This window comes from Megascapheus bottae, chromosome 32 (assembly GCF_031878675.1).
Source record: "Megascapheus bottae isolate mThoBot1 chromosome 32, mThoBot2.hap1, whole genome shotgun sequence".
NCBI classification, from domain to species: domain Eukaryota; kingdom Metazoa; phylum Chordata; class Mammalia; order Rodentia; family Geomyidae; genus Megascapheus; species Megascapheus bottae.
Window position 1 is genome coordinate 2,476,266 of NC_143540.1, and position 21,868 is coordinate 2,498,133.

At 52.7% G+C, this 21,868-nt stretch overlaps 1 protein-coding gene across 2 annotated transcripts; it reads right to left on the minus strand.

Annotated features, from left to right (window-relative positions):
• Positions 1-1,929: 1,929 nt before the first annotated feature.
• On the minus strand, positions 1,930-21,078 carry Atp1b3 (ATPase Na+/K+ transporting subunit beta 3). 2 transcript variants are annotated; one of them, XM_090323451.1, is made up of 8 exons: positions 20,807-20,888; positions 9,285-9,374; positions 8,149-8,277; positions 6,193-6,300; positions 4,849-5,033; positions 4,203-4,253; positions 2,779-2,865; positions 1,930-2,521 (listed from the first exon to the last, which is right to left on the minus strand). In XM_090323451.1, exons 3-8 carry the CDS (start codon positions 8,213-8,215, stop codon positions 2,351-2,353), a joined length of 669 nt encoding a protein of 222 aa, XP_090179577.1. In that variant the 5' UTR covers positions 8,216-8,277; positions 9,285-9,374; positions 20,807-20,888; the 3' UTR covers positions 1,930-2,350. The 2 variants fall into 2 exon arrangements, with proteins under 2 accessions (XP_090179577.1, XP_090179576.1); XM_090323450.1 differs by lacking the exon at positions 9,285-9,374 and having other exon boundaries at positions 20,807-21,078.
• Between the last annotated feature and the right edge of the window lie 790 nt (positions 21,079-21,868).

Consider the following 21,868-nt stretch of genomic DNA (forward strand, 5'->3'; position numbering starts at 1 on the left):
CCAGTCTCCAGTCTCCACTTCCAAAGGAATTCAGGCTTTTTCAAGTACGAGTCTACCCTTGATCGGCTGAGTGACTGGTTTCTGTGTGATGTCTCCTGAGCAGATGATCTATAGTGAAGAAGCTCATTTGAGGGTGCACCCTGGCTGTAACGAGGTGAAGACAGGTCAGCAAACCTCCTCAGGTTGGGTCTGGTGGCATATACCTGTGGCCCCAGCTATTCCAGAGACAGTGGTAGGACTATGAGTCAAAGCAAGTCCCAAGTTTGAAAATGAAGCCCGAGACTGAGGCTGGGAGTTCGATTCTTGTACTGCTGGAGACATCTGAATCAGGTCAATCAGTGGGATATATGAAAATTGTCCCAAATCAGCCACTGTGCTCCAGCCATGCCTCCTCCACTTCCACTCACTAGACTGGCGAGGAAGCCTTCCCACGTGTCACAGAGCCCTGCCCCTCACCAGGGAACAAAGAAAAGCGGCTTCCCAACAGGGACCGATTTATCTTCATGGCGGCTCCTCGCTTCCCCGTGGGAATGAGACTGGAAAACTTGCAAGTCCTCTTCATGCCGCTTTCCCTACATCCCAGCAAAGCAACGACAGCCAAGGGAGACCCAAGAGGAGGATCTCCTCCTGGCGTCTAAACCACACGCAGGGACCGCACCGCCAGCTGCTGACCCCTCCCGCCCTCCGTACCGCCGCACTGCCCCTGAGGGCGACGCTCGGTTAATTCGTGCAGCCCAGCCGGGCCTGCCACACATGTTTTACTTAAGCAATCAAATATAAATTCCACCCCCAGCCCTTACTCTGTCCAAAATGGAAGATTGGTTTGGAACTTTGCCTCCTGCCCGTTCTGCCACGCCCCCAGAAATGTCCACTGGGGGGCGCACAGCACCGCCAGGCTGGGCACATAGTCTCCAGGTTTAGAAAAGGATTCACTGTATATAGCACCATCATCTCCAGGGCCAAAAAAGCATTGCAACTGTTGCCCCTGACAACAGCTGGTTATTTGAAGTACCCCACATCAATCAAAGCAACTGTCTTCCTGTAGGGAACCATGCTGGGATGTGGTTCCTGTTAGCCATAAATCAGATCCCGCAAGCTAAGGAATCGGAGGAGGGACACAAACAGCACAATACCATTCAGTATGCCTCGCTTGTGGCAGCAGCCAGAGTGGCTCACTAAAGGCATGGCCTGGGCCAACCTTAAGCTACCCATTCCAACAGCCAAAAGACGAAGCAAGTGCAGAAGAGGGGACATGAGCAGGGAAACACACCATGGGCTTGGTGCCAGGGCAGCAAGCACAACCCTACAGGCCACCAAAGTCTGTTGGCATACCCCACCAGTGCGTGCCACCCTGCAGCTACTAAAGGAGGCCAAGTGCTGATGGCTCACACCTGAGGATGATGGTTCAAAGCCAGGCAAGGCAAGAAGCTCTGAGACCTCCAACTAGCCACCAGAAAATCAGAAACGGCTCCAAGTCCAAGAGTTCCATCCTTGAGCACAAAGAGGCTCAGAGATAACACCCAGGCCCTGAGATCAAATCCCATGACTGACCCCCTCCCCCCCACACACAAAGGAAGCTGAGAGAAAAGCACCACAAAAAAAAGATCACACCAACAAGCTAAATCACAGCACACACCTGAAGGAGGTAAGAGTCGATGCTGCCACCAAACAGAGAAGGGAATGGAACCCCTGATGAGTTCTAGGCTTTCGGTAAGTTCAAGGTTTTACATTTCACAATGTACTGAATTTCAGGTAAAACTGACCTAAAGATGCTTTTTTACCTGTGTTCTCAAGACAGTGGAGGGAGAGCTCCGGGCACGACTGGACATAACCCCGTCCATGAGTACTCGCCATGCTCAGCGGCTCAGTGCACCTCACTAAGCACATCCACAGACTGAGCAGGTAAAATAACTTTACAGAACGCCAAGGTAACACTTTCAGATCCACATTTATTTCTTTTCCTCCTCACACACAGCACATCATACACACATTTTTTTTGAGCTAGGAAGTCACTTGAGGTTGGCAAGGCACCAAACTCTGTTGGCATCAGACTGACAGTTAACCAGTGTTAAATCCATTAAGTATTTACACAGCACAGCACAACAAGCTTTAGACATGACAGCGTGCCCTGGGAGGGGGCCGCAGGCACTTGCCTGCAGCCGGTGGCTGTCCCCAGCTGGCTGCGCAGAGGCAACAGGAAGTGAGGGCAGGACACAGAATGCTCCGGGCAGAGCCCAGGGTCGTGTGCCTCACTGTCCTCCAGGACGGTCTCCTAACTCTAGAATGGCAGGTCCAGCTGATACACGAAGACCGACAACACGACATTTATTCTGTGGAGACCCTACACATCCTAGGCGCGCACTGAGACTTTGAACATGACTCGTCCCAAAAACTTGTCCCGATCGTCCTGGTTCCTCAGGTTGGGAGACCCATCAATCTTGCACTCGACGGTCACATCAGTCTTGGTACTGCTAGCTGAGAAGACCACCTGGACAGCAACGAGCGGCTGCAGGTACCCCACCTGACAAACAAGGAGACACTGGTTCACACTTCCCACAGCCCGTCCTGGCTCCAGGATGGCTCTGTTTTAGGAAGCACTATAGAAGAAGTCACAGCACATGGTTCTAGGGACTTCTGTGGGCCTTGTCTACCTTCTCTACGTGCACACACAGCTTCCGTGTACTGTGGCAAGAGTGCGTCCCAGTGAGGGACCCTGCTCTGCTCAGTTCCACGGCAGCAGGGTCAGCCCTACCCTTGCGGCCACCTTTTGTTACTTACGTGCCGTTTTTTCCCATAATAGGGGAAGTACTTTAAGTCTATGGCTCCCTCGTCGGGGAACAATGATACGTTGGCTGCGGATTCATCCTGTGGGGAAGCAGAAAAAACGTTCCTTCAGGTGATGGCCAAGGGGAAAAAACAGCATCACCACGCGGTGCAGCCAGGCACAGAAGGCTGTCTCCCCCACAGGCCGCTCAGGCCCCCGAAGCAAGGGGTCTGAAATTAGAGAGGTAACCACGGGGTGTAAGGCAGACTCCCATCCTGACACTCCAGCAAATCACCAAGGACTTGGCAAACACTGGAACTCTAAAGCTGAGCCAGCTCATCTCCAGTAGAGAGCAGTAGAGATCCCACACAGCCGGGCACTCTTCCACACACTTCATCCATGGCCACGAAGCACCACGCGGCTGGAGGGGATGGGCTAACAGCCGGACTGCCCCCACACCAAGTGGGGTGAACAGGCCCTCTCCCAGGGCTCCTGAGGTTCTGAAGACCTGGGTAGAGGCAAGGTATGACAAGGCCCACGCCTGGCAGCCCTGTCCCAGCTGCAAGTCACCCACTTCTAAAGCCCCTCCAGACATTGCCCCTAAGGCAGTCTGTTATCACTATCCTTTGAAGAAACCGGGACAGCCACAGATACCACAGGTAAGCATGTCAGACAGACAGATACCCAAACATCGCAATCACCTCACCTAGCCACATCTGCTCTGGCTCTGCCAATGTCCCCACAACTACACAAAGGGGCGACACCTAATTTGGTTATTTTATACACTTCACACACACCTCTAAGGCAAAAGGGACAGCAAGCTGAAATGTGGATTATTAGCTATGAAGTTTTCATGAACATTCTCCAACGATTCTACAAAGCAAAGGGTACAGATAAAATGTAGGAAAATAAGTTTAAAACATAAAAGGCAGGGCTGGAGGCAAAAGCTCAGCGGCACAAAGCGCTCATTCAATCTCCAGCTCAAAAAGAGGGAGGGAGGGGACAGGGGACGGGCAGAGAAGTGAGCCATCCTCCCACGAGGACTCTAGGCCATCTCCACACCCTGGGTGGAGGAAACCACCCTGCCACTCACCTGCACCCAATCCTAACATTCAGCACTACTGGAGACGCCGAACTCTTACCCACATGAAATAGGAGAAAATGGAGGTCTCTACCTTAAGGTTATGAACCATAATACTTCATTAACTCTCAGTCCTGACAGCTGGGTCACTAGTTTATGGACCATTACGAAAAAACTCATGATACATGGGGCTAGGAGTACTGGCAAAACGGAAAGAAAAAAAAGTCAGACGCAGCATTAAAACATCTACTAAGGTGGGAGGGGTGTGGCCATCTGCCACCATAGGGAGTGAGGAGTCTAGAGACTTGGTCCTGCAGCACGGAAGCACTCCACAGGTGACAACATGTTAATACTAACCTTTGAAACACATCCTATCTTTGGGGCTCCTTCAGGCTTTAATCCGATGATCTGAGGGCAAGAAACACAGGCTCAGTTAAATTACATGGCTTCTGTGGACCTTCTTCCTCCTCAGTTGGGGAGACGGGGGAGTCACATCTATTATTGTAGATCATTAAAATGAACTCTGCCATGTAACAAGTTATTTCCAGTTAGCTATCTTACAGGACCCCAACAGTGTACCCTGCTGCCAACCTAGCAAAAGGACATGAAGCAGAGGACATGAAGGTGACTTCCTTGGCATTCTGATAGTGCAGGCCTTGGTCCACTACCCTACCCCACTCGGGGCAAGGTCAGTGCAGCCACACAGGGGAACACGCTGCAGCCCAGCAGATGACGGGCTCCAGGCAGGACTCAGCAGAGCAACCAGTGTGTCCCAACCTGCAATTCCACTACTTCATTACACATACACACAAGATAAAGCACTATTTTGCTGCCAAATGTTCAGAAAATGCTAAATGTTATCTACCAGCCCTTTGTGCTGTTATTTCTTCCAAAGCAATAATCGTCAGTGCTGGCTCTCCCCTCGTGAAGAAGGCACCACCCCAAGCCAAAGAACCTCACACGGATCTGCAGCTCCTTAAAGAAGACCCAAAGCCACACGTACTCGGTTCATTTTCACAAGAACACAAGGCTGGCCTTGGGAGTAGCCAAAATCAGGATCTTCGATACCGTCGCAAGTGTCAAGTAAGGACACAGGAAACTGACACGCAACATAATCTGGACCTTTCTGGTCAAAGAGTTCTCCATCAGGACAGTCAGTGAGATTCTTCTGTTCTTCTAAAGAATATGCTAGAAAGGAAATACAAGACGGGACAGTGAACACAAGCAGTGGTCTTCAAAGCAGTGGTCTTCAAAGACGAAGCTAGCAGGTGACTTGAGAAGGAAGGCATGCTCTCCAGGCCTCCAGTGTGAGCCTAATACAAAATCCCCTCTCCTGTCACAAGCAAGCAGCGCAGCCACACTGCCTTCTGTGCACAGGTGGAAAGGTGAGCACACAAGGCCAGGTATAAAGCCACAGCCACAGGGGTAAAAACATGAATGGCCCTCTGAAAGCAAGGAAGGCAGGTGGGGCGCTCTAAGGAAGTGGCGAGAGGCTGGAGCAGACATTGGAGACTGGGATGCTCAAGTGGAGACTGTGACTCGAGTGGTACAATGCTCACCTTGAGCAAAAGAAGCTTAGGGACAACACCCAGGCCCGCAATCAGCCATTTAAAACAAAAAACAAAAAGGAAAAAAAGGGGGCACATGAGGGATGGGGAGGAGGGAAGGGAGCTCATTAGCCAGACGCTGGTGGCATCCTAGCTACTCAGGAGGCTGAGGTCTGGGGACCACAACTCGAAGCCAGCCACAGCAGCAAAGTCTAAGAGAATCAACTCCAACAACAACAACAACAAAAAAAGCCACAAGTGGCACTATGGCAAGTGGTAGAACACTACCCTCGAGCAAGCCCCTCGCTCTTGGGGCTTGAACTCCACTTGGGAGAGCCCAAGACTGGCAAAAAAGAAAGCTCAGGGACAGTGCCTAGGCCCTGAGTTCAAGCCCTGTGACCAACGGGGCGGGGCGGGGGGGGGGGAGAAAGGGTCCAGATAGACATTATTTTATATAATACAGATTTGCTCTATTAATCAGATACAATCAAGCTAACTGACTGTCCACAAGGACTAGGTCCATAAATTAGAACAATCTTATATTGTAATTAATAAAAGGGTTACATGATATTTGCCAGATTTGTGCATTAATTCACATACATTGATACCCTTTTACATGTCTTGGTCAAACTAGAACAATCTTACAACTCATTTTAAGATTCATTTAGAGACCCTCTCCATTGTCTACTTAAGTGAAGAAGGAAAATGAAATAATGTAGAAGTGATAATAATTCAGTGATAGGTTCTATAATCTATAATAACCAAACTTTGGCACATTATTACAAAAAAAAGATACTTACATTTTAGAAAATTTTTGAGATCGTTAATATATCCTTTAAAGGAATTCGGATCTGATAAACTAAATGTATATTCCATTGCGCTCACTGGTTTTGGATAAACCATAAGTCCTAAAAAAGATCAAAGAAAAAAAATTTTTTTTTTTTTTGCCAGTCCTGGGCTTGAGCTCAGGGCCTGAGCACTGTCCTTGGACTTTCTCAAGGCTAGAGCTCTACCACTTGAGCCTCAGCACCACTTCCGGCTTTTTTCTATGTATGTGGTACCGAGGAATCGAACCCCGGTCTTCATGCATGCTAGGCAAGCACTTTAACCACTAGGCCACACTCCCGGCCCCGAAGAAAAAAATTTAAATAGGTATGTATGCGATATATCTCAATCTTTCTCTTATTCCTAAAAAGATTTCAGTAAAAAACATGGAAAGTTGTCTACAGATACAGTACAGTTATAAACTTCCCATTTCTACCCAACTATGAAGATAAGGCATGTCAAATTAAAGAGAACTTAACTTCAAAAATACCGGGATTTGCAGGGTGGAGTGGCTCATACCTGTAATCCTAACTACTCAGGAGGCCGAGATCTGAGGATCAGGGTTCAAAGCCAGCCCGGGCACAAAAGGACCTGAGACTCTTATCCCCAATTAACCTCTAGAAAAGGGGAAGTGGGGCTTGGCTCAAGGGTTAGGGTGTTAGCTTTGAGGAGCTCAAGAACAACACCGAGGCCCAACCACCAAACTGCTGTTCGCTTCTGAAACACCACTGTATGGGGACATTCATAAATACAGCGGTCATCTTTTTCAGTTCAAGAGGTCTATTCATCTTAAACTCAATACTAACAATTCTTCCTTCAATGATGAGCATCACTCTATCATTAAACTACAAGCAATTTTACATCAGGAATGGACACCCAGGTATACAGAAAATGTTAGTAAACATGAACTAACTAAACAAAGTGATGGGCACAGCGGCCACGCCTGTAATCCCAGAACCTGGGAGGTAAAGGCTAGCCTGGGCTACATATGAGACCCCCTCCAAAAAAAAATCCAAAAAAAATCCAGAATTTATCTATCTACAAGAAATAATACAGCTTCCAGCTGGACACCAAGAGCACACATCTGTGAGATCTTAGGATCATTCAAAGCCAGCACAAGCAGGAAAATCTGTAAGACATCTCCAACTCACTATCAAAAAAGTTGGGGTCAGAGGCCAGAAGGGTAGCCTAGTGGTAGAGTGCTTGCCTAGCATGCACAATCATTCCTCATTACCACATACATAGAAAAAAGCTGGAAGTGGTGCTGTGCCTCAAATGACAGAGCTCTAAGCCAAGGACAGTGCTTAGCCCCGAGTTCAAGACCCAGGACTGACAAAAATAAAAAAAAAAATGAAAATAAATTAGCCTAGTGACTAAAGGTATTCAGTCTGATATAGAATTTCTTTTATTACTAGCTTTTTAGCATAGCATCATTCTCTAGGCACTTCCAGAGAATGGACAGCACCACTTCCAGTTTTGTGGTGATTAACTGGAGATAAAAGAGTCACGGACTTTAGTGTCCAGATCCACTTTGAACCCTGATCCTCAGATCTCAACCCCCTGGGTAGCTAGGATTACAGGCGTGAGCTACCACATCTGGCTTGCCTTTAACATTTTTAATCGTTTTCATACTGAGCAACTAGAACCACAAAGCCCATATCTTATTAGACTATGGCAATAATACAAACTATATACACTCTATGTGTACATTTCCCAAGGCAAAGTAAACAATATTCATAACACCATTTAAATCTGTTCTTCACTTAAATTCTGATTATTCCTCAAAACGATTCAAGTTTCACCAGTAAATCAGAAAATATTCAGAAATAAAACCAGAAACAACACTCATTACCCAACTCTGTGGCTTATCTTCTATCCACTCTAGCACAAAACAGATCTGTGGTGAAGATCCGCCAGAGCTCAAGTGTTACCTGGAGTAGAGATCTGGTCGCGGTATTTAGGAACTTCATCATTCAGGGTCTGAAGCATTACCCACATAGTGAGTGTGAAGAGCCCAGCCAGGAACCCATAAAAAACTAGGTAGAAGAGCAAGATCAAACCTGCAAAGGAAGGAAAACCGTGAGACACGGTGCCCACTTGCCTCTAGCCACGGGGAAACTGTAAGCCCAAGCGTTGCCATGCAGAGTTGCCCAAGCAATTCCAATGGGCAGCACCCACACCCCATGGGCCTCTGCTCCTCTCCGTCCTCCTCCCCTCCTCCCTGGCAGTTCCATGTTAAAGGCAGCTCCCACCACGCCAGCCAACGTGGAGAGGGATGTTTCCCAAGAACAGATGACTGGGGCGGAGCGAGGAGCAGGCCATTCCCAATAGGTTGCCAGCAATTTCAGCCAGCAATTACTGTCCATTGTAAGTGAGGTGAACTAGGAGATGTGTGGGGAAGAGGGCGCTGGGTGGGTGGCGTGCAGGAGCACGGGTCAGGAAAGGGCTCATGCGTAGGGGGCGGTGCAGCTCCACCACTCAGCACCAGCCAGGCCAACACGCGAGTGTCCTCCCCCGCCCGTGGAAACACTCAGACCCCACACCAGTGATTTATTTGGGGAACATGTGAACATCAGTCATCTGTCTCAATTGTCTCTCACTGAAGTTCAAACATCAAGGCCATCAGCCAATTGGGAGATTATATATCAAAATACGTATTGTTAAAGTCACTCGTTCATGTTTAAGGGTGGAAATGAGAGCTGCGTGCAGCTGTGAAGCACAGGGAACTCCAGAGCTGGGATGCTCCTGGCCTTGCTTGCAGGTGTTCCTCTGCTCCCGGCAGAGCTCTGGGCTCCTCAATGGACCTCCCCTGCCTCCCAAGGAGGAGCTTCAGAGGGCTTTCTAGACTTGGTAACAATTTGTTCACTCTCTCCAAAGGGTGGCTACATAACTTCCTTCCTGCTCCCAAACATGTCCCCAAAACAGACTGTGACAAAAGGGAGACAAATTATTTCTCCATTGCAGCCCAGGAAACCACTCCCCCCCGCCCTGCATTTTTTCCACGCAAAGGGGAAATAATTTAAGCAATTTCACTTTATACTAGCATACCACCCTTCCCTCCAATTACCAGGAAGCCAAGACAGGGAGTAGAGGACAGAGGAGAGAGGAGAGGGTGTCAGCTCCGGGCACCACCACCCCACCACCTACTGCGGTTCTGCTGCAGAGAAAGAAAAGATGGGGCTCAACGCAGTGACCTGTTTGCCATACAAAAAAAAGGATACCTGGCAGGCCCAGGTGAGATGGTGGTGAGCAGGTCCACAGACACACAAAACAGATGAGTGCCACAGGGGCTTCCCACCTCAGAAACACGTGTGTGTGTGTGTGTGTGTGTGTGCCACACAGAAACACGAAGCCAAAGTGCCAATGAAGACTTTTGGGTATTCTGCGTTTTGTTTTTTTTTTTTGGGGGGGGGCCAGTTGTGGAGCTCAGGGCCTGAGCACTGTCCTTAGCTTTTCTCAAGGCTAGAGCTCTACCACTTGAGCCACTTCTTGCTTTTTTCTATGTATGTGGTACTGAGGAATTGAACCCGGGTCTTCGCGCATGCTACCACAAGGCCAAACTCCTGGCCCATTCTGCATTTTTTGTTTTTTTGTATTTGCCAGTCCTCGGGCTTGGACTCAGGGCCTTGGCTACTATCCTTGGGCTTTGTCAAGGCTATCTGCACTGTTAAAGTGATCACAAAATATTCTTGTATCACTGTCAATTGCTTTTTTCTTTTTTTAGTTTAAATTTCAAGGGGGAAAAAGTAATATAAATGTATACAACATTAGAACATTACCAAACTATTATTTGAATTTGCTTCTAAAGAACCATTACATAATGGGAAAAAGTACAATTTCATGCAGTATGTACATAAATTAACAGCCATGTTCTAAATCTGATATCATACAGTAATAGCCACCAGACACAAGAACTTGTTTCAGCTTTCCCACCTGAAATAATTCCTTTATCAAATAAAACCAATCTTTTATCTGAAAGACTATCCATAAGAACTTACAGGAACAGGGTCCAGGAGCATAGCCTAGTGGTGGAATGCTTGCCTAGCATGGACAAAGACCCGGGTTCGACTCTACGGTACCATATAAGGCACACAAACAAAATACACACATACATACGCACGCACACGCACAAGGCAAGGCATACGCAGCAGCTCTCACCTTGGGGTTAGTATCCCGATGCCCGCTGGTGATGGGCTTGCTGGGCGTGGGCAGCCCCGGCAGCAGTGGGCCTTGGCAGGCGTCTCCTACACCGTGTTTGGATACAGGCACTCATTCTATCGGCCAGGCTAGTCCTGACCTCCACTTGAGTGATCCCGCCACTTCAGCCTCCCACAGGTTGGCATGTCATTCCCACCTCAGAAACCCAGGTGGCACCCAGAGCTGGCCATGCCATCCCTGCCAATGGGGCAGAAAGGTCAAGCCCAAGTGTCCAACACTGGGCTGAGACACAGTCAGTCTCAAAGAACACAGAAATCCTGCATCTCGGCTGCAATGGAACAGACTAAACCCAGGCACCTGTCAACACCAAAAATGACGAGAAACGACTCAGTCCCTCAGAGGACAGATGGGTAATTCAAGGGAGAGAAGTAACAATCGACACCAGCCAAAATCAAACCACACACCCCAAGCTGATGGTTCTCACTGTGCAACCTGGCATACAAAAGAGCCTTTCCATACATGTGCAAGAGCTCAGAACACTAACAACACATCCTCAAGCCTTACACGAAGAAATCCATCATGTAATTAACTCAAGAGCAAACTGTAATACATAATGAAACACTATAAAGCTAAAAGGAGTGAAAAGGAGCCTCTTATACTTCAAGTAAAACAAAGTAACCACAGACTGATAGACAGCCACAAATTTAAATTTAAAGTGAGTGGTACAAGAGAATCCGATTATATATCTTATATAATATATACACACAGTGTATACATGTGAAGTAGTGATGGACCAGAGGTCTGGTATGTCCTCAAAGAGGACTTGCCTTTAGGTAATCTGTCTTCATTCCTTTTGGGAGTGGTGCCCTCCTCCATTGGCCTGAGATTACAGGTGTATACACCTGCTTCCAACTGTCTCACACTATACAACTCACTAAATAACCACTGCAGTAAAGCTAAGAACACTTACTTCCATTATCTCCAAAAGGACCAGACATTTTCAAAGCAGTTTCAAGAAACTCACAAAATGTCATTTATGATGTTCAAAAATATAGGAAAATGGATATGGAATCAGTCAGTGTAAGCAAACCAGGATCCAAATCAAAGGGCTAAGGTATTTCCTATTAAAAAGTACAAAGCACATCAAGACAGCATTACAATCACGTACTTCATAATGCTGTGCCACTTCCAGTTCTGCAATTCTGTTTCGCTTCAGGCAATATCCATATGCATATAGCAATATAATCCCATTATATCAAACAAACCTTGTCAGGTTACCTACCAGATACTCTGTAGGTGCCAGAAACATACACGCTGCTCAAACTGCCCACAGACTGACCCTGACATTAGAATCGGGGACTGGGGAAGAGCGCAAGGGCTTCAGAGTCAAAGCTGTACACTACACAGGTGCATCATGGGAACTGACAGGTTCTAGGGATGGGAAACTTCTCCAAGCCAACACCTGAAAGCCTGGGATCCCAAGCTGCCTGGTGATCCAAAACGTACACCATCTGGGGTGGAGATCGTACGACAATCAAGGCTGCAGCCTTAGAAACAATCAAATGGCAGCGAGGGTACAGATTTAGACTAGGGCCAGTGATTCCAATATATATGGCTTGGATCTTTCTGGATATCCATTAGTCACTTAATAGTTCAGCACCCAAACCGGCACGGTGGGCTCACGCCTGTCATCCTAGCTACTCAGGAGGCTGAGATCTGAGGATCAAGGTTCAAAGCCAGCCCGGACACAAAAGGACCTGAGACTCTTATCTCCAATTAACCTCCAGAAAACAGGAAATGGGGCTTGGGTCACAGATGAGCCTTGAGCTCAGGGATGGCACCCACCAAAAAAAAAAAAAAAAAAAGTTCAACACCCGCCGCTGTGTGCACTCCCACCCCCCCGCCCAGTGAGTGCTATAAGATCAAACACAGGCCTTGTCGATGCCAGTAAGTGCATGGGCTGAGGTAAAGCTTAGTGGTAGAGATCTTCCAGGTATGCAGTATGCACATGACCTAGGTTAGATCCCAGCATTTCACAAAAAAATTGCACACAAGGTTTTCACCTGCTGTTTTAGTGGGGATGCCTCCAAGACGCTGGGTTACAGGTATGTGGCACCAGGCCTGGCTTGCCCTGCAATCATTTCAGGAAGAGAATTTACAAGAAAAGGCACGACTGGGTCTTGGTGGAGAAGGATGGAGTGGAGGGTTGTGTGGAGGGCTGTGACATTTGCAACAGGGAGTAGGGTCATGAAAGCAGGCAGCTTCTGAATGCTTGCTTTTTCAAGAAAGGGAAGGAAACCAAGAAAGGTCAGAGAAAATTAATTCCTGAATTAATGGTAACCACCACAAAGACTGCAAAGTTGCAAATAGGGGATGGCAGTGTCTTCAAGTTTTGCTTGGAAATGACCCAGAATGAAGGACAACAACAACAACAAATGGACGTGGGGAAAGGAGAAGCAGTTGGGCAGAGAAGGTGGGAGCCGAGTACAGGTGCAGGTACACAAAGGGTCACTTGCTCTTCAGCTCAAGGCTACCCCTACCGCTGGAGCTACTTCTGGTTTTCTATACCATCAGTCTCCTGGTCTTCAGTGCTCAGGCTGGCTTTGAACTGTGATCCTCAGATCTCAACCTCCTGAGCCACCATGCCCGGCCAAAGGGTCACTTTTTATGAGCAGACACTGCCAATAGGCTACAGAAATCACAAGAAGGTGGCCTAGTAGTAGAGTGTTTGCCTAGCATGCATGTAGACTTGGGTTCAATTCCTAAGTACTGTTAGGAAAAGGAATAGGACAGAGGACTGTCAGCAGGCAAGGACTCTTTATTGAGGAAGAGCGAGGGGCACAGATGGGATAGGAGGCTGTGTGATAGACTGGATTTTGGAGTGGGCTTAGCAGAAAATGTAAACAGGGGGGCAAGGGTAGTGTCCTAGGCCAGGCCCAAAGAGGAATGCTCCACCTGGGGCAAGGCTATTGTGTTCTAAGGGCCAAGGTCAGAATGACCTTTAAGCCGAAAAGTTCATGAGCATGCACCTGGTGCTTTGCTTGACTCTGAGAAATGAGGCAGGACTCAAGCCTCCATAGTCCGTCTTTAGATTGGGCTGGGGAAAAGGCTAGTCCTTCAGGTACCACATACCAAGAAAATGCCACAAGTGGTGCTGTGGCTCAAGTGGTAGAGAGCTAGCCTTGAGAAAACCCAAGGACAATGCTCAGGTCCTGGAGTTCAAGCTCCAGGAACAGGAAAGAAAGAAAAGAAAACAACTTGTGCCTTACCATGACACCAGCAAAATGCTAAGGGGAAAGTCAGGCGCCTTTAAGCCACTGGGCAGGAAAGTCAGTGAGACTCTTATCTTCAATTAACCACAAGAAAACCAAAAGTAGGCTGTGGCTCAAATGGTAGAGCACTAGCCTTAAGATAAAGAGCTCAAGGACAGTGCCCAGGCTGAGTTCAAGCCTCATGAAGGGTGGGGTGGGGGGAGAGTTACAAAACTAGCTCCACAAATGACTTAGTGACTGAGCTGAAACAAATATGTAGGAGACAACTGAGCTAGGAAGATCTCGGAATTATTAGTACCAGCACCCTGTAGGGGAAAGAATGACCCTATTAAAAAGGCCCCCAATTATCAGGGACTGGTGGCTCATGCCTGTTCAAAGCCATCCCAGACAAAGTCCATGAGATGCTTATCTTCAATTACGTGCCAGAAAACTAAGTGGTGTGGTGACTAAAAGTGGATGAGTACTAGCCTTGAGCAGATCTCAGGGGCAGCACCCAGGCCAAGTTTAAGCCCCATCACCAACCCCTACCCACACCATACCCCCCAAAAGGACCCCATCTAATTAAACCAGGTGCAGGGCCAGGAGTATGGCCTAGTGGTAGAGTGCTTGCCTAGCATGCATGAAGCCCTGGGTTTAATTCCTTGGTACCACATACACAGAAGAAGCCAGAAGGGGCGCTGTGGCTCAAGTGGCAGAGCGCTAGCTTTGAGCAAAAAGGGTCTAAAGACAATGCCCAGACCCTGAGATCAAGCCCCAACACTGACCAACACACGCACACACGCACGCGCGCGCGCACGCGCCCCTCTCCTTCCATTTCCTGGCCAGTCCAGAGAGGGCTGGATGACTGCATACAGGTCAATGCCCTGCCTCCCACCTGGCCCATACCTGTAACCCACACACAAGTACAAAAACTCCTGCTTTCTCCATTAAGCACATTTTGCAACTCTTATTATCACCAAGCTATTTTGGACAATGGCTATTGTGTCTGGTAAGACTAGGAGATACTGGGAAAATAAACATGCCTGCCTCTCTCTTACATTCAGATATTCAGGGTGGGTTTCAGTCTGATTCTAGAGCCCAGTGTTTAATGATGCCTGACCCAGTGCCTGAGAAAAAGAGTCCCTTATAATAAAGAAAAGGCACAGGAACAACACACAGGGGGCTAAAAGTTCTGGCCCAGAATCATGGCTCCTGGAAATCAAAATCTCTGGTTTTAAATTAACACATTTATCAAAATGGATGTATGGTTCAAGAGGTAGACTGCCTGCCTGACAAGCACAAGGCCCTGAGTTTAAAGCTCAACACTACTAAATAGATAAATGGATAATCTTAATGAAGATAACAAGCTTCAAAGCTGGGCACTGGTGCCTGTAATCCTATCTACTCAGCAGCCTAAGATTTAAAGCAGTTTGAGATTTAAAGATCACAATTCAAAACCAGCCCAAGCCGGGTCAAAGTCCCAGAGACTCTTGTTCGCCAATTAACCACCAAAAAAGGCAGAAATAGAACTGTGACTGCAGCCTTGAGCACAAAAAAAAATCAGGGACAGAAGTTAGGCCCTGAATTCAAGCCTCAAATCACAAAATGTAAAAAAAATAAATGAACATCCAAAAAAAAAAAAAAACCCACAGTTAAAGACTTGGCATAAAATACAGTAAGGAAAGAGGTGACCTGGGGGTGGGAGTGTGTCCTAGTGGTAGAGTGCTTGCCTAGCATGCACGAAGATCCAGGTTCGATTCCTCCATACCACACATATAGAAAAAGCCAGAAATGGTGCTGTGGCTCAAGTAGTAGCACTCCAGCAACGAGAAAGCCTAAGAACAGCGCTCAGACTCTGAGCTCAAGCCCCAGCACTGGCAAAAAATAATTTTTTTTTAAAAAAAGTACTATTTATCTGGCTAATGTAACTGTAACCCCTCAGTACATCATCTTTATAATAACAAGAACAAAATGTTTTCACAGGCATGGCTTTAGAATATGTGGGACCCAAAGATTCTATCCCTAACTCACTGGGTGAATTTTGGCAAATCAGAAAACCTGTAGTGTGTGGTGGGATGTAGCTCAGTAGCAAAGCACTTGCCAGTTAGCTGGTGGCTCATACCTGTCATCCTAACTACTCAGGAGCCTCGGATCTGAGGATAGTGGTTCCAAGTCAGCCCACCTGGGGCAGGGAAACTCCACGAGACACATTCCCCAGTAAGCTACTCAAAAAAGCTGGTAGTGCTGCGACTCAAGTGGTAGAGGCCTGTCTTAAGCAAAAGCAGCTCAGGAACAGTTATGGCCCAGAATTCAAGCACCAGGACTAGCAAAAAAATTAAAAAAAAAAAAAAAAAAGAAGGGGTCTGGGAGTGTGAGAAGCTGGAAGTGGTGCTGTGGCTCAAGTTCTAGCCTTGAGAAGCCCAAGGACAGTACTCAGGCTGAGTTCAAGCCCCAGGACTGGCCAAAGTCCCAGCCAAGCACAGCCTCACACCTGTGGGGCTGAGATCTGAAGATTGGGAACCTGCAGGAAAATCTGCATGAGACTCTGATCTCCAGTGAACCACCAAAAAATGGGAAGTGAAGCTGTGACTGAAGGTGTTAAAATGCTAGCCTTGAGGGGAAAAAAAACAACAAAACAAAAAAACCCACTCAGGCACAGCTCCCAGGTCCAGAGCTCAAGTCCCAGGATCAAAGGAAAAAACCCAAGACCTTTTACTGCTTACCAGCAGATACAAAGTAAAAACATTCTGATCATATAAAGTCATATTTAATCAAAATGTACTCCAGAAAAAGACGCAAATTTTTTTTTAAACCTGCTTTAATTTGGGCTTTTAACTAAAGGGCTAAGCACTGTTCCTTAGCTTTTCACTCAAGAATGGCATTTTAGCGGGGAGAAAAAATGGGAGGGAAAAAAAGGGTAACAATATCCATCAAGAAATATACTAACTTGGGCCTGGAGTTTGGCCCAGTGATAAGAGTGTTTGCCTAGCATGCAGGAAGACCCAGGTTTGATTTCTTGGTACCACATATATAGAAAAAGGCTGGAAATGGTACTGCAGCTCCAGTGGTAGAGCTGTAGCCTTGAGAAAGTCCAAGGACAGTGCTCAGGCCCTGAGCTCAAGCCCAGGACTGGCAAAAAAAAAAAAAAAAGGAAAAAGAAAAAATAAAGAAATGTACTAAATGTGGTGGTGCAGTAGCTCAGGCATGTAATCCTCAGGAGGCTGAGATCTGAGGATCAAGGTTCAAAGCCAGCCCGGGCACAAAAGGCCCTGAGACTCTTATCTGCAATTAACCTCTGGGAAAAAGGAAGTGTGCCTTGGCTCAAGGGTAGGGTGGTAGCCTTGAGCTGCAGAGTTCAGCTACATGAGGCCATGGGTTCCATTCCTCAGTACCAATACACAGACAAAGCTGGAAATGGCCCTGTGTCAAGTGGCAGAGCACTAGCCTTGAGGAAAAAAATAAAACTAAACAAAAAAATCCAGGGACAGTGCCCAGGTCCTGAATTCAAGCCCCATGAACCACAAATAAAAACAACAGCAGCAACAACAAAACACGGTGCTCTACCATTTGAGCCACACCTCCACTTCAGGCTTTTTTGTGGGGGGGGAAGAGGGTGGTTAACTGGAGATGAGCGTCTCATGGACTTTCCCATCCCAGAAGGCTTTGAACAGCGATCCTCAGATCTCACCCTGCAGTAGCTAGGATGACAGGCATGAGCCGCAGGCATGCCTACCTTAAGTCATGACTCAAGTGGTGGAGCTCTAGCCTTGGGAAAGTCCAAGGACAGGGCTCAGGCCCTGAGCTCAGGGACCAGGACTGGGAAAGAAAAAAAAAAAAAAAATCACGTAAGGATGGGAACCTGGCCTAGCGGTAGAAAGCTTGCCTAGCACGCAGGAAGACCTGGGTTCGATTCCTAGGCACCACACACATGGAAACGCCAGGAGTGGGTCTGTGGCTCAAGTGGCGGAGCTCACCTTGGGCAAAGGAAGCCCCACTACCTCCAAACGCAAACCCGGAGGAGCACGAGCCTTAAGCAAACAGAGACTCGGGATGGGGCCCAGAGCCCCACGCCCGAGCCAGCGAGCCAGGACTGCGCGCCTTCCAGGAAGACCTCACGGGGAGGTGGGGTAAGGAGCCAGGCCAGGACGCCCAGAGGGGCAGAGGTGCGCGGCGGGGGCGGCTCTCCCCGTTGTCCTCCCCCTCCTCACCCCGGCCCTCCTTCCCGTCCTCTCCCTCCTCCCCATCCTCACTCCGGCCCTCCTCTCTGTCCTCTCCCTCCTCCCCATCCTCTCCCGGGCCCTCCTCTCTGTCCTCTCCCTCCTCCCCGTCCTCACTCCGGCCCTCCTCTCTGTCCTCTCCCTCCTCCCCGTCCTCACCCCGGGCCTCCTCTCTGTCCTCTCCCTCCTCCCCGTCCTCACTCCGGCCCTCCTCTCTGTCCTCTCCCTCCTCCCCATCCTCTCCCGGGCCCTCCTCTCTGTCCTCTCCTGGGTCCTCCTCTCTGTCCTCTCCTGGGTCCTCCTCTCTGTCCTCTCCCTGCTCCCCGTCCTCACTCCGGCCCTCCTCTCTGTCCTCTCCCTCCTCCCCGTCCTCACCCCGGGCCTCCTCTCTGTCCTCTCCCTCCTCCCCGTCCTCCCCCTCCTCACCCCAGCCCTTCTCTCTGTCCTCTCCTGGGTCCTCCTCTCTGTCCTCTCCCGGGCCCTCCTCTGTCCTCTCCCTCCTCCCCGTCCTCACCCCGGCCCTCCTCTGTCCTCTCCCGGCCCTCCTCTGTCCTCTCCCTCCTCCCCTTCCTCCTCCCGGCCCTCCTCTGTCCTCTCCCTCCTCCCCTTCCTCCTCCCGGCCCTCCTCTGTCCTCTCCCTCCTCCCCGTCCTCACCCCGGCCCTCCTCTGTCCTCTCCCTCCTCCCCGTGCTCCCCCTCCTCACCCCAGCTCTCCTCTCTGTCCTCTCCCGGGCCCTCCTCTCTGTCCTCTCCCTCCTCCCCGTCCTCTCCCTCCTCCCCGTCCTCTCCCGGGCCCTCCTCTGTCCTCTCCCTCCTCCCCATCCTCACCCTGGCCCTCCTCTGTCCTCTCCCGGCCCTCCTCTGTCCTCTCCCTCCTCCCCGTCCTCTCCCGGGCCCTCCTCTCTGTCCTCTCCCTCCTCCCCGTCCTCTCCCGGGCCTCCTCTCTGTCCTCTCCCTCCTCCCTGTCCTCTCCCGGGCCCTCCTCTCTGTCCTCTCCCTCCTCCCTGTCCTCTCCCGGCCCTCCTCTGTCCTCTCCCTCCTCCCCGTCCTCTCCCGGGCCTCCTCTCTGTCCTCTCCCTCCTCCCCGTCCTCCCCCTCCTCACCCCAGCCCTCCTCTCTGTCCTCTCCCTCCTCCCCGTCCTCTCTCGGGTCTCCTCTCTGTCCTCTCCCTCCTCCCTGTCCTCTCCCGGGCCCTCCTCTCTGTCCTCTCCCTCCTCCCCGTCCTCACTCCGGCCCTCCTCTCTGTCCTCTCCCTCCTCCCCGTCCTCTCCCGGGCCTCCTCTCTGTCCTCTCCCTCCTCCCCGTCCTCTCCCGGGCCTCCTCTCTGTCCTCTCCCTCCTCCCCGTCCTCTCCCGGGCCTCCTCTCTGTCCTCTCCCTCCTCCCCGTCCTCTCCCGGGCCTCCTCTCTGTCCTCTCCCTCCTCCCCGTCCTCTCCCGGGCCTCCTCTCTGTCCTCTCCCTCCTCCCCGTCCTCCCCCTCCTCACCCCAGCCCTCCTCTCTGTCCTCTCCCTCCTCCCCGTCCTCTCCCGGGCCTCCTCTCTGTCCTCTCCCTCCTCCCTGTCCTCTCCCGGGCCCTCCTCTCTGTCCTCTCCCTCCTCCCCGTCCTCTCCCTCCTCCCCGTCCTCTCCCGGGCCTCCTCTCTGTCCTCTCCCTCCTCCCCGTCCTCTCCCGGGCCCTCCTCTCTGTCCTCTCCCTCCTCCCCGTCCTCACTCCGGCCCTCCTCTCTGTCCTCTCCCTCCTCCCCGTCCTCTCCCGGGCCTCCTCTCTGTCCTCTCCCTCCTCCCCGTCCTCACCCCAGCCCTCCTCTCTGTCCTCTCCCCCTCCCCCCCGCCCTCCTCCCCGTCGTCCCTCCAGCCCCTGGGTGGAGCGCCACACAGGCGCTGGGCGAGCGCCGGGCCGGGACGAGGGGACGCGTTCGGGGCTCTGCGGAGCGGCCAGGGTCCCCAGTCCGCCCCGCTCCGCCCCGGCCTGTCCACGGCCGGCCCCCGCGCAAAGGCGTCAAGGTCTCCACGTCCTCCCGGGAGGAGGCTCACTGAAAACACCAGACCTTCCGCGAGCCCCGCGGCCGGAAGACAAAGGGCCCGCGCGGGACACTCCCCACGCACGCGCTTCTGACGGCGGAGAGCCGCGGAAAGGAGGCGGGAGGAGGAGGAGGATCAGGAGGAGGACAAGGAGGAGGAGGAGGAGGACCAGGGGAACGAGGACCAGGAGGAGGAGGAGGAGGACCAGGAGGAGGAGGACCAGGAGGACGACGAGGAGGACGACGACGAGGAGGACGAGGAGGACCGGGATGAGGAGGACCAGGAGGAGGACCAGGAGGACGACGAGGAACACGACGAGGAGGACGAGGAGGAGGACCAGGAGGAGGAGGACGAGGAGGACCGGCATGAGGAGGACGAGGAGGACCGGGATGAGGAGGACCAGGAGGAGGAGGACGAGGAGGACCGGGAGGAGGAGGACCGGGAGGAGGAGGACGAGGAGGACCGGGAGGAGGAGGACGAGGAGGAGGAGGACGAGGAGGACCGGGAGGAGAGGACGAGGAGGACCGGGATGAGGAGGACCAGGAGGAGGAGGACGAGGAGGACCGGGAGGAGGAGGACCAGGAGGAGGAGGACGACGAGGAGCAGCAGCTCGGGTCCCCCAGGCAGCCCCGCGCGCTCCGCTCTCCAGCTCGCCGCCGCCGCCGCCGTCGGGGCGCACGAGTCGCCAGACAGCGCCGCGAGTGGAAATTTCCTCTCCCGGAGGCGCCGCGGGCCGCCCTGCGGAGAGGCCCTCCCGGCCCCGCGGGGGCCCTGCCCGGCCCCGGGCGGCGAGGCCGGCGAGGCCCGGGCTCCGGCTTCCGCCGCCGCCACCGCCGCCGCACGTGCGCCCCGCGCGGGCCGCGAGCCGGGGCCGCCCGGGAGAAAATGAATGAGGCGGCCGCGCTCGGCCCGCCCGCGCCCACCCGCCGCCCGCCGCCTCACCCCAGCTCTTGGCGGTGCGCCCCAGGAACTCCCCGGTGGTCGGGTTGTAGAGGAAGCGCTTCCACTCGGCCAGGCTCTGGTGGAAGGACTTCTTCTCCTTCTTCGTCATGGCGAGGGCGCGGGCGGCGGCCGCGGGCCGGCGGGGCGGCGCGGGGCGGGGCGGCGCGGGGCGAGGCGGCGGCGGCGGCGGCGGCGCGTCCCGGTCCTAGCGGCGCTGCCCGGTGAGGCGGCTGAGGCGGCTGAGGGCGGCGCGGCCAGAGCAGCTCCACCTTCCGCGACCGCTGGAGCCGACTGCGCCGCGCCGCGCCGGGCGGCCGCTCCGCCGCGGGAGTCTGACGTCTCCGCCCGCCGCAGCCAATCCGCGCGCGGCGCCTCCGCCGGCCGCGCCCCCGCCGGCCGCGCGCGCGCGCCCGCCGCAGGCCCCGCCCCCGGCCGCCCCGCCGGCCCCGCCCCCGGCCGGCCCCGCCCCCCGGCCCGCGGCCGCCGGCTCGGCTCGAGAGGGAGGCGGGAGGGAGGCGAGCGCAGCCAGGCGGCGGCCCCGAGTCTCCGGGGCTCCGGGACGCGCGGGCTCGGCGAAGCGGCGGGTGTCGCGGTGGACGACCGGATCTCCCTGCGGGACCCGGGCCCGGGCAGGTGCGGGGCCGAGTCAGCCCGCGCGGCCTTCCCCTCCCAGCCCGGGCCTCTCCCCTGCGTGCGGCCGGCCCGGGCGGCCGCGGGCTCTGTGACGGACGCTGCGCGCGGCCCTGCCCGCCGCTCCTCCGGAAGGCGAGGCTCGCGCGGCGGGCCGGAGCCCGGGGCCCTCGGGCTCGCTCGCCCCCGCCGTCCAGAGCCGGCCGGGAACTGGAGCCCGAGGGCCGGCACAGCATGAAGGCCGGCGGCCGAGGAAGGAGCGGTGCGCCTGCTCTGGTGGAGGACGCGGGGGGGGGGGGGGGGGGACACGGGGGGAGCCCGGGGGGAGCATGGGGGGAACACGGGGGGAGCACGGGGGGAGCATGGGGGGGAGCCCGGGGGTGCATGGGGGAGCACGGGGGGAGCATGGGGGGGAACATGGGGGTGCATGGG